A 13,370-nucleotide genomic window follows, 5' to 3' on the forward strand; every position below is an offset into this window, starting at 1 on the left:
GGAAAAAGATCAGAAATGGGCTGCCTGTGTAAACACAGTCTGTTATCATGGTTGAGTGAGATACGGACTTCTCATGCAGGTTTTGGATGTGAGTTATTAATATGCAATGTGTGAGGTGAATAGGCCTAGATGTGTTCATCCAGTATATGCCCAGGTGGTTATTAAAATGATTACACAGATATATTTTGACGATAATGTGTATCTACTTCTATTGTGTTTACAAAGAGCTAACTGACTAACCTTTCTTTTGGCATGTAGTCAAGGCCAGGAAGCCAAGTAAGACTGATTTCTTTAAGAGCTATTTCACTTATTTTCAATGTACTGTAAGTTACAGTATAGAAGTAATTTTTCAAAAGCCTTTTTTGCTCTGGTAATATTAGAAGAAATAACCACACAATACACACAAAAGTATGAAATATTTGTTCACATATACTTTTTTATAACATAACATTTTTTAAGTACATTAAGAAATAGAAGCTACAGTTTATAAAACTTTCCAGCAGAAATCAATGATGGGCCAGCATCAGCCTTTTTCTTTAACAGACAGGTCTATTCTCTATATCAAAAGAAAATCGCTACATTTTTTCCTGTGCTACCTTTATTTCCCATGAAAGCACCAGCTGTCTGTGTCTTTTTCTTTTATAAAATATAAATTATTGAAAAATATTCAAATGTTTGTGAACTAAATACATAAAAAAGTATCTCATTAACAAAAATACAGAAACACTATAAAATATACAAAAACAACACCATTCATAACAAAACAGGTTTCCTAATGGATCAGTCTGAGATATGCTAATATCGTAAGGTATCTGTGTATGTATGTATTTACTCCATTTAGAAAGATCTGTGCAATACTTGTGTCTACAACTTAACGTATATGACATTTACTGAAACAAACTTTACTTTGAAGTCCAAACAGACACAGTATATGTTCCATTTAAACAGACAAAGATATTCTATTCTGATCTACTCAAAATTGTGACTGGCTTGGAGCTGGAAGGCATATATTTAAATATCTGAACAGTTGTCCTAACGTAAAAAACATTATTTGGAGTAAAAACATCTGAACAGTAATAATCAAACAGTGATGTGAATCCTGGAAATATAGCGTGCATAAAGGACGGCGCCACAGAGATTGAGTGGATTGATTTGTTCAAGAGAATTCAATCTTTTTTACACAAGATTATGTGTGTGTGTATGTTTGTGCTGACTGACACTGGAAGAACCAACCCTGTGGTCAGTTGCCCAACTAAAAAGTAACTAATATGGACAGAAATCGCTTTCCTATAATCTCAAGGGGGAACTACAGTCAGTCCAGCCAAATCTCTTCGCTGAGTCCTAACACTGAGTGCTTTCCAACAAATCAAAAGATCAAAGCAGAAACAACACTTTGAATGTGAGGGAATAACGGTCCCTGTCCTCCAAGATGGTGGACATACCCAAAGCACTATCTATCGCCCAGACCTCACATGGGTTTGGTTATTATTCCTGCTTTGTCTCTTGCCTATTTGTTTAATCTGGGTCTTAATAAAGCATTATGAAATACAATCTGTACAAATAGACATTTCAAAACCTATTTTCATCAGTATGGGTAACATTCAGCCACTGTAAACAATAACATTTGTATTTTAAGATGATATTTCTTGACTTTGGCTTTTCCCATAATGCCTGCGTACAGTCATGTTCACACTGACGACAACCAGCACAACTACTGTGGATCTTGAGCAAGCTGCACAAGTACATACAGTATTCCGGGCATATAATTTCATTGATCCATTCCATATACTGAATTGGGTGTCCTTTTGTCTTAGAAATAATAGAAAAGCATGTACAAAGCATGGTAAGAAAATAGCATATAATGCCACGTCTCTCCCAGTAGTCCTTTACCCCAACTGTTTATGGTAGTCCTATAGATCTCTACCTCCTCAGACAATGGTGAAAGGGAGCATATATACAAACACTTCAGTTAACAAAAGCCTCCAAGCTGTGCAACAGCACAAGCATTCATCTCATCCTCATGCCATAATGATGATGATTCTCTTTACTGATTAGCTTCACAACTCCATGGTTCCCTCCCAAAACCACCCAGTCCTGTTCACAAACCACCCAGTCCTGTTCACAAACCACCCAGTCCTGTTCACATCCCTGTCTTCCAAACAGTCATCCAAAGTTTATACTCCTTGCTTCAAACCCTTATCTTTTCACCATACTACCATCATGCACCTTGATATACCTTACCTAGCTATGGCAGCTTCCCTTCATTCAGAGAACACCACATAACACACAAAAATACAGTACACGCTACATTCCTAAGCTTTCCGACAAAACAATCCCTTGTGTACATGGCTCGCAATTCAATCTGTCGACAACAGGTCTCTCCCTCTCTGTTCTCTTCTAAAACAATGCTAAAATGGGGGCTTGAAAAACCACTTAATGTAGAGATTGTGCTAATATGCATGGGCACGTTTGACTCTTTGTGTCCAAATACTTTCAAAACTCACCACATAAAGGGTGTCTAAGGACTTTTATTACTGGTGGTAGGACAGTAATGTATGCAATATGCAAAGTCCTGGTGGCAGACTATAGCGAAGCAGCAAATGTGCGAAGGTGAAAGCGTCAGTTTTAAAGCAACGGTTACTTTCAGTTGTCTATCAACCGCTCTTGGTATGAGTAAGTAACTCTCCATCCAACCTATGAAAATGAGTAAAAAGGCCAGTGTCTAGTGTCGTCTGATAACCAAATCAGCATGTTTCAGTCATTGGCCTTTCGCAGAGAGGAGACAGGACTAACTTAGCCTTAAATGGTACAACATTTTGGTTTCAGAATACCTTCATCAACATAAAAAAAACTAAACGGGGGAACCCTGGTCGGACTGAGACTCAACAGTACACCAGGAGTTCAATCTCAACGATAATACTGTCACAAACATTATGCTTCTGAAACAATAGTAAAAAAAAAGAGAAAAGAAATAAGAGAACTCTACCCAATGCCTATTGTGTGCAGTGGCAGAGAAACAGTGACCTATTTCCACTACTTTCCATTTTTAATTTGGCAACAGATTTCATAGAAGGAACTCTCCATCCATGCAATGTCCTTCCCTACAATGAATCCTTCACTGTCTCTTGGCCCTCTTCCACAATGACAGTTTCTTGTCCTACTTAGGCTAAATGGCCACTCTATTCTAACTGATAGCTTTCCATGTGCCTTGAGCTACTAAGTAATACCTGTATATACATATAGCTATGACACACACTATCTCAAATGCAACATACTATGAATTTGCACGTTTGGCATCGTGCTTCCTTTTTGAACGTTGTTTGACAACAGCTCAAAATGATACAGACCACAGTTTAGGTGTTAAGAATGGACGCCCCCTTTTACCGGACGGTAAATATCAATCTCCGAGCCCCAGTCCCCTCGGCTCCTTTACTCTCCTCTTCTTCTTTTCTTCTCTCATCCCTCTGTTTTCACTCGTCCGCATCAGGCTTAACGTCCAACATGGCGTGGAGCTCCTCGGGGGTGTATCCCAGCAGGCTTTTTAAGTCACAGACAAAGCGGTAGACGTAGCGCTTCCCTGATGTCTTGTGGATGATGTTCTTGTCGTAGTAGTAGCGCAGGCCTCGGCTCAGCTTTTCGTAGTTCATCTTGGGCTTGTTTTTCCTCTTCCCCCACCTCCGAGCCACCTGAGTCATAGAGGGAAAAGGCACCCTGTTATACCATGTATCAAACTTGAGACAGAGCTCTGAACTAACCTCACATTACAATGTTATCATGTACATGTCTTCTCTTGACATGGATCAATATTTAATGTAGCTAAATGTACCTGATACCACTAAGGTTCCTCTGAGTCTAAGTGAGGCAAATGATACTGTTGTTGGCATCACATTAAAAAGACATCAAGCTCATCTGTCTAACTATTTAGGGCCCCCATGCCATGTAAGGTCAGTGGTGGGAGGGTCATGACCTCTCACCTCGTCAGGGTCGGACAGCTTGAACTCCCAGCCGTCTCCCGTCCAGCTGATGAAGGACTGACAGGACTTGTCCGTCAGAAGCTCCAGTAGAAACTGCCACAGCTGGATGGGGCCGCTGCCTGCAGAGCAGAACCAGGAGAAGGGAGAGAGGAGAAGAACAAGGTTAGAACACAGAGAGAGGAGGCTTGTTTTCAGTACAATACAGATCAGTATTACAGAACATATCATCATCAGCCTCATGTAAACACAGCATATCTGTGACTGACTGTTCTTCTCATGCTTCTCATAAACTACTTGTCTTGGGGTCAGTCATCTCCAGCTATAAAAATACATATATCAGACGTGTACAAGGCATGATAGTGGAGAGAAAGCAGTGTTTTCACAGACAAGGGTCCCATTCATCATGAATCCCGTTGTCTACACTTTTCCCTCTGCAGTATGTGGAGCTGGGGTTCACAGCGTATTTTTGTCTGTCTGTATGAATTCCATGGCGATTAAATCACAGTGGTTTAAATAAGAGGAGGTCTTAGCCTTGGCTGTGTGTGTGTGTGTGTGTGTGTGTGTGTGTGTGTGTGTATGTGTAGTGTAGACTCCCAGAGATCAGCCATTAGAAACATTACATTTAATCTAATTGGTAAACAAATTCCGCTTCCTTTTCTGTAATGTTCAGGTACGCACTGATAATGAAATATACTGTAAAAGCAGTTGAATGCATTCAACTACAATTCGATTTACATGTTTTATATATATTTGTAGACTAAACAAATGGACTAAATGTGATGACCTGAACTGCAGGCGTTATTACAATTGTGTTGAAAAGAAAAAAAGAGTAGTAGGAGAGAAAAACTAAGTTTGTTTTGTGCTGCACTCCATTAGCTTCAGTACTCTTTGATCTTGTAGTTTTCTGTACAGACAGAAAAACCCACCCAGTTCAAATCACACCTGCCTATGCAGCGCCTGCTTAGCAAAGCTGTAGCAGAGCGGAGCTGTTACCTCTCAGAACTGCCTCATAAAAGCACCCTTCTACAACACAAACCAAAGCTTTCAGAGAAATGGTAGTGTGGGTTGAACACTTGAAAGTAAAATAAGTCATTAACAATCCAGGGCTTCTACCCTCTTCACTCCGTTATGAACATGAATGCAAAGACGCCATACCCACATTTCAACAAATAATAACCAGCTATATTCAACTGACAGTGCAGTAGCTCTCCTCCAGATGAAGTCACATTCCAAAATGCCTGCTACTGTAACAGTGGGACCACATAAGGATGATACAACAGTGCCCGTTTCCAACCCCCTCGAGCTCTCACACGAGAATGTTGGCGACCCTCATTTTTCTTCTCCAAAAATATGTTAAAAGCCCCCCATGCACAATGGGCCTCATTGAAAAAGCATATACGGTGGAGAAAGGGTGGGGGGCTAGCATTCACAGTACTGTTTAGGATCTGCCCTTAGGCTTTACAGATGAGACTGTAGCCTATGCAGGGTGGACAGAGAGATGGAAAGAGAGAAAGAGTTAGAGACACAGAGAGAGAGAGAGAGAGAGAGAGAGAGAGAGAGAAGGAGGAGGCTATAATTGTCCAAGGCACTGTGGCTGACTGCCTGCTGCATCCCCAGAGGTGACAGAAGTGTGATTGGTGATGAGAAAAACAGTCAACCTCAGAGAGAGCTGACGACTGACTGAGCCTCACTTATCTCACACCTTCTTTATCACAGCAACTCATCACTGTGTGTGACAGAAAACCGTGTGTGTGCCTGTCAGTGCACAGCTACTTGGACAGGAAGCCAAAACACACGTTTTCATCAACAGCTATTTGAGATATTACATACACAACTTACAAATATTCTCTCTATTTTTCACATAGTAAGAAAATGCATTTGTGGCTTGGGGGTCTAATGGGGGTGATCTTTCTCTTGGCTGGAGGACAGCATACAGGGTGAAAACAGTTAATAACAATGGTTGTTGCCAGCTAGACACTATTTGTCAAGCATATTAAAGTATTATGTTTCTTTACTTCTCTTTAGTTCTGCATGACTAAAAGCTCTGAGAAAGTATTCTGACTCCAATGAAAGTATGTGAACATGCATTAGCCTCTGAAAATGAGTCTACGGTGTCTTTGTAACTAATGCTACATCATTATACACATAGGGAAGTGAATAATGACAAGCAGCAAATAACCTACAGATGTAGGATCTTAATTTGAGCCAGTTTGCTACAGCAGGAAAATAATCCTGCAGCAACAGGACATGTGAATTATTATGTGGATTATAATTAATGGACATTTTTGTAGAGGTTGATACATTTTTCGTAAGGGAAAATCAAGTCTGAAATTTCAAAGTGGAAATTACAAACTTCAGAAGCATTTGTAAACCATTGCAGGAAAGTTATCCTTCAACAAGGTGGATCAAATTAAGATTCTACATCTGTACCACTAGCTGGGATTATATTACTAATGTCAAAGGCTTCAATTAGGGCATGCCAATTGTTTATATCTAATTTTCATTTTATTTTATATTTCTAATGTACGTCTCTGTAGGTATGCAATTACGATCAAAATATTAATGCATGAATGAGGTAATTTACAGTGCCTTGCATAAGTATTCATCCCCCCTTCGCATTTTTCCTATTTTGTTGCATTACAACCTGTAACTTAAATGGAGTTTTATTTGGATTTCATGTAATGGACATACACAAAATAGTCCAAATTGGTGAAGTGAAATGAAAAAAAATAACTTGTTTCAAAAAATTCTAAAAAATTAATAACGGAAAAGTGGTGTGTGCATATGTATTCACCCCCTTTGCTATAAAGCCCCTAAATAAAATCTGGTGCAACCAATTACCTTCAGAAGTCACATAATTAGTTAAATAAAGTCCACCTGTGTGCAATCTAAGTGTCACATGATCTGTCACATGATCTCAGTATATATACACGTTCTGAAAGGCCCCAGAGTCTGCAACACCACTAAGCAAGGGGCACCACCAAGCAAACAGCACCATGAAGACCAAGGAGCTCTCCAATCAGGTCAGGGACAAAGTTGTGGAGAAGTACAGATCAGGGTTGGGTTATAAAAACATTTCCGAAACTTTGAACATCCCACGGAGCACCATTAAATCCATTATAAAAAAATTGAAAGAATATGGCACCACAACAAACCTGCCAAGAGAGGGCCGCCCACTAAAACTCACAGACCAGGCAAGGAGGGCATTTATTGATTTTGGGGGGGAGAAGAGTTATGCATGCTCAAGTTCTGTTTTTTTGTCTTATTTCTTGTTTGTTGCACAATAAAATATATTTTGCATCTTCAAAGTGGTAGGCATGTTGTGTAAATCAAATGATACAAACCCCCAAAAAATCCATTTTAATTACAGGTTGTAAGGCAACAAAATAGGAAAAATGCCAAGGGGGGGGGGGGGTGAATACTTTCGCAAGCCACTGTAGATAATTGATTAGTACAGACAACCATGCAGATCACAAATGACCATGAGATACCAATTGTAGGCAATTCGTAATGCAATCTGAAGTATACGTTGTCAGTGACGTACACTGTGTGTTCTGGCATTTCCCTTCTCCCCTACTAGCAACCTTGTGACTGCAATTTAACACAGAGGGGAGAAAGTCCCCAAGGGACTAGTGTGTCTAGTTCTTTGAAGTTATTGAGAGACTGTTTCCCCTTAACTTGCTTCTCAGTCTCCATAGATGTATACAGTGCCTTCGGAAAGTATTCAGACCCCTTGACCTTTTCAAAATGTTGTTACATTACAGCCTTATTCTAAAATTGATTAAATTGTTTTTTCCCCTCCTCAATCTACACACAATACCCCATAATGACGAAGCAAAAACAGGTTTTTAGAAATGTTTGCAAATGTATTACAAATAAATATCTGAAATATAACATTTACATAAGTATTCAGACCCTATACTCAGTACTTTGTTGAAGCACCTTTGGCAGTGATTACAGCATTGAGTCTTCTTGGGTATGATGCTACAAGCTTGGCACACCTGTATTTGGGGAGTTTCTCCCATTCTTCTCCGCAGATCCTCTCAAGCTCTGTCAGGTTGGATGGGGAGCATTGCTGCACAGCTATTTTCAGGTCTCTTCAGAGACGTTAGATCGGGTTCAAGTCCGGGCTCTGGCTGGGCCACTCAAGGACATTCAGAGACTTGTCCTGAAGCCACTCCTGCGTTGTCTTGGCTGTGTGCTTAGGGTCGTTGTCATGTTAGAAGGTGAACCTTCGCCCCAGTCGGAGGTCCTGAGTGCTCTGGAGCAGGTTTTCATCAAGGATATCTCTGTACTTTGTTCCGTTCATCTATGCCTCAATCCTGACTAATCTCTCGGTCCCTCCCGCTGAAAAACATCCCCACATCATAATGCTGCCACCACCATGCTTCACCGTAGGGATGGTGCCAGGTTTCCTCCTGTGACGCTTGGCATTCTTTTATCTATTTATTTTATTTCACCTTTATTTAACCAGGTAAGCCAGTTGAGAACAAGTTCTCATTTACAACTGCGACCTGGCCAAGATAAAGCAAAGCAGTGCGATAAAACCAACAACAACACAGAGGATATGGAACAAACAAAAATTTACAGTCAATAACACAATAGAATATAGAAAGTCTATATACAGTGTGTGCAAATGTAGTAAGTTATGGAGGTAAGGCAATAAATAGGCCATAGTGCAAAATTATTACAATTTAGTATTAACACTGGAGTGATAGATGTGCAGAAGATGATGTGCAAATAGAGATACTGGGGTGCAAATGAGCAAAATAAATAACAATGTAAATAACAATATGGGGATGAGGTAGTTTGGTGGGCTAATTACAGATGGGCTGTGTACAGGTACAGTGATCGGTAAGCTGCTCTGACACCTGATGCTTAATGTTAATGAGGGAGATAAGTGACTCCAGCTTCAGAGATTTTTGTAGTTCGTTCCAGTCATTTGCAGCAGAGAACTGGAAGGAATGGCGGCCAAAGGAGGTGTTGGCTATGGGGATGACCAGTGAGATATACCTGCTGGAGCGCATACTACGGGTGGGTGCTGCTATGGTGACCAATGAGCTAAGAAAAGGCGGGGATTTGCCTAGAAGTGATTTATAGATGACCTGGAGCCAGTGGGTTTGGCGACAAATATGTAGTGAGGACCAGCCAACGAGAGCGTACAGGTCACAATGGTGGGTAGTATATGGGGCTTTGGTGACAAAACGGATGGCACTGTGATAGACTACATCCAATTTGCTGAGTTGAGTGTTGGAAGCTATTTTGTAAATGACATTGCCGAAGTCAAGGATCAGTAGGGTAGTCAGTTTTACGAGGGCATGTTTAGCAGCATGAGTGAAGGAGGCTTTGTTGCAAAACAGGAAGATGATTCTAGATTTAACTTTGGATTGGAGATGCTTAATGTGAGTCTGGAAGGAGAGTTTATGTTCTAACCAGACACCTAGGTATTTGTAGTTGTCCACATATTCTAATCCAGACCCGCCGAGAGTAGTGATTCTAGTCGGCCGGGCGGGTGCAAGCAGCGTTCGATTGAAGAGCATGCATTTAGTTTTACTAGCGTTTAAGAGCAGTTGGAGGCCACAGAAGGAGTGTTGTATGGCATTGAAACTCCTTTGGAGGTTTGTTAACACAGTGTCCAATGAAGGGCCAGATGTATACAAAATGGTGTCGTCTGCGTAAAGGTGGATCTGTGAGTCACCAGCAGCAAGAGCGACATCATTGATATACACAGACAATAGAGTCGGCCTGAGAATTGAACCCTGTGGCACCCCCATAGAGACTGCCAGAGGTCCAGACAACAGGCCCTCTGATTTGACACATTGAACTCTATCTGAAAAGTAGTTGGTGAACCAGGCGAGGCAGTCAGTTGAGAAACCAAGGCTATTTAGTCTGCCAATAAGAATGCGGTGATTGACAGAGTCAAAAGCCTTGGCCAGGTCGATGAAGACAGCTGCACAGTACTGTCTTTTATCAATCGCGGTTATTATATCGTTTAGGACCTTGAGCGTGGCTGAGGTGCACCCATGACCAGCTCAGAAACCAGATTGCATAGCGGAGAAGGTACGGTGGGATTCGATGTGGTCGATGATCTGTTTGTTAACTTGGCCTTCAAATACTTTTGAAAGGCAGGGTAGGATGGAGATGGGTCTGTAACAGTTTGGATCTAGAGTGTCACCCCCTTTGAAGAGGGGGATGACCGCGGCAGCTTCCCAATCTCCGGGGGTGTCAGACGATACGAAAGAGAGTTTGAACAGGCTTATAATAGGGGTTGCGACAATTTCGGGCATGGGCAAGTTGCAGCGGAGGGTGCAGAGATGGTGGCCGGGGTAGGGGTAGCCAGGTGGAAAGCATGGCCAGCCGTAGCAAAATGCTTCTTGAAATTCTCGATTATCGTAGATTTATCGGTGGTGACAGTGTTTCCTAGCCTCAGTGCAGTGGGTAGCTGGGAGGAGGTGCTTTTATTCTCCATGGACTTTACTGAATTTTTTGAATGGGACATGCTTATTTAAGATGGAGAGGAAAGCACTTTTGAAGAACATCCAGGCATCCTCTACTGAAGGAATGAGGTAAATATCCATCCAGGATACCCGGGCCAGATCAATTAGAAAGGCCTGCTCGCTGAAGTGTTTTAGGGAGTGTTTGACAGTGATGAGGGGTGGTCGTTTGACCGCAGACCCATTACGGACGCAGGCAATGAGGCAGTGATCGCTGAGATCCTGGTTGAAGACAGCGGAGGTGTATTTAGAGGGTGAATTAGTCAGGATGATATATATGAGGGTGTCGATGTTTACGGATTTAGGGTTGTACCTGGTAGGTTCCTTTATAATTTGTGTGAGATTGAGGGCATCTAGTTTAGATTGTAGGACGGCCGGGGTGTTAAGCATATCCCAGTTTAGGTCACCAAGCAGTACGAACTGAGGATAGATGGGGGGCAATCAATTCACATATGGTGTCCAGGGCACAGCTGGGGGCTGAGGGGGGTCTGTAGCAAGCGGCAACAGTGATAGACTTATTTCTGGAAAGGTGGATTTTTTGAAGTAGAAGCTCAAACTGTTTGGGCACAGACCTGGATAGTATGATAGAGCTCTGCAGGCTATCTCTACAGTAGATTGCAACTCCGCCTCCTTTGGCAGTTCTATCTAGATGGAAAATGTTGTAGTTCGGGATGGACATTTCTGAAATTTTGGTGGCCTTCCTAAGCCAGGATTCAGACACTGCTAGAACATCAGGGTTGGCAAAGTGTGCTAACACAGTGAATAACTCAAACTTGGGGAGGAGGCTTCTGATGTTAACATGCAAGAAACCAAGGCTTTTACGGTTACATAAGTCAACAAATGATAGCGCCTGGGGAGTAGGAGTGATACTGGGGGCTACAATGACTGGGTTAACATCTACATCACCAGAGGAACAGAGGAGGAATAGAATAAGTATACGGCTAAAGGCTTTAAGAACTGGTCTTCTAGTGTGTTGGGTACAGAGAATAAACGGGGCAGATTTCCGGGTGTTGTAGAATAGATTCAGGGCATTATGTACAGACAAGGATATGGATGGATATGAGTACAGTGGAGGTACACCTAAGCATTAAGTAACGATGAAAGAGATAGCATCACTGGAGGTACCGATTGAGCCGGTCTCCGCGTGTATGGAGGGTGGGACAAAGAAGCTATCTGAGGCAGGTTGAGCGGGACTGGGGGCTTTACAGTGAAATAGTACAATAACAACTAACCCAAATAGCAATAGGCTAGGCATATTGACATGGGAGAGAGGCATAACGCAATCACAGGTGTTATTCGAGAGGGCTAAGACAACAACTGGTAATGGCGACGAAAGTTTGGGCTGAGGCTAAACAGATAAACAGGATGGGGTACCGTGTAAAGGAACCGTCCAGCGGGCATCAGATGTGTAGCTGAGTTATCATAAGGTCCAGTGAACAGCAATAGGTAAATCCGGGAGCAGTTCATAGGCTGCTACAGCACAGGCGAGCAGGAGGCACGGCTGTTGATTGCGTGTGCTAGCAGGCCGGTGCTAGCAGATGGATCTTTGTGGTCGTCGCAACGGGAAGCCTGTTGTAACCACATCAGACGATTACGTCGGCAGACCAGTCGTGATGGATCGGCGGGGCTCCGTGTCGACACTAGGAGGTCCCGTCCGGTTGACAGAGAGGTGGATAGCCGGGAGATGGGCTTTGCTCGAGGCTAGCTCAAAGCTAACTGGTGCTAGCTTTGGGACAAGTGGTGATTAGTGGTGATTAGCCAACAACAACATCCATTCGGTTGCAGCTAGCTAGTTGTGATGATCCGGTGTTAAGGTCCAGTGATTCAGTGATACCGGCAGAAAATCCAAAATGCTCTGGGTCGATAGCACACTGTGCAGACTGGCCGATAATTGTCCAGGCTAGAGCTGGCTGGTAGGTAGTGCAGGCCACGGACAGTGGTGAAGACCACTAACAGTGGCTAATAGCAATAGCTAATAGCAAGTAGCTAGTTAGCTGGCTAACTGGCTAGTTTCAGCCGTGGGTTCTTGATAAAAGGTATGAAGAAATAATAGAATCCGTTCCACATTTGGTGAGGCGGTTTGCAGGAAAGTATATTTAGTTAAGGATGGAAAGTGAGAGAAATATATACGAAAAAAAGACAAACAAAAAGGCTATTTACACGAGGACACAACATAATACACGAACGCACTGCTATGCCATCTTGGAATTCAGGCCAAAAAGTTCAATCTTGGTTTCATCAGACCAGAGAATCTTGTTTCTCATGGTCTGAGAGTCTTCAGGGGCCTTTTGGCAAACTCCAAGTGGTCTGTCATGTGCCTTTTACTGAGGAGTGGCTTCCGTCTGGCCACTCTACCATAAAGGCCTGATTGGTGGAGTACTGCAGAGATGATTGTCCTTCTGGAAGTTTCTCCCATCTCCACAGAGAAACTCTAGAGCTCTGTCAGAGTGACCATCAGGTTCTTGGTCACCTCCCTGACCAAGGCTCTTCTCCCCCAATTGCTCAGTTTGGCCGGGCGGCCAGCTCTAGGAAGAGTCTTGGTGGTTCCAAACTTCTTCCATTTAAGAATGATGGAGGCTACTGTGTTCTTGGGGACGTTCATTGCTACAGACATTTTTGGGTACCCTTGCCCAGATCTGTGCCTCGACACAATCCTGTGTCGGACAATTCCTTCGAGCTCATGGCTTGGTTTTTGCTCTGACATGCACTGTCAACTGTGGGACCTTATATAGACAGATGTGTGCCTTTCCAAATCATATCCAATCAATTGAATTTACTACAGGTGGACTCCAATCAAGTTGTAGAAACATCTCAAGGATGATCAATGGAAACATGATGCACCTGAGCTCAATTTCGAGTCTCATAGAAAAGGGTCTGAATACTTATGTAAATAAGGTATATG

General features: G+C 42.5%; 1 protein-coding gene across 2 annotated transcripts in view; it reads right to left on the reverse strand.

Annotated features, from left to right (window-relative positions):
* Positions 1 to 418: 418 nt before the first annotated feature.
* LOC311105832 (protein C-ets-1-like) overlaps positions 419 to 13,370 on the reverse strand; it is a 51,262-nt gene continuing 38,310 nt past the window's right edge. For both annotated transcript variants that reach the window (XM_084148041.1, XM_084148042.1), the window contains 2 exons: positions 3,975 to 4,093; positions 419 to 3,686 (listed from right to left, as the gene is read on the reverse strand). In XM_084148041.1, the coding sequence (XP_084004167.1) occupies positions 3,471 to 3,686; positions 3,975 to 4,093 (335 nt within the window). In that variant the 3' untranslated portion in view covers positions 419 to 3,470. The remainder of the gene's footprint in view (positions 3,687 to 3,974; positions 4,094 to 13,370) is intronic.

This window comes from Coregonus lavaretus (genome assembly GCF_964263955.1).
Source record: "Coregonus lavaretus genome assembly, chromosome: 30".
Taxonomy (NCBI): domain Eukaryota; kingdom Metazoa; phylum Chordata; class Actinopteri; order Salmoniformes; family Salmonidae; genus Coregonus; species Coregonus lavaretus.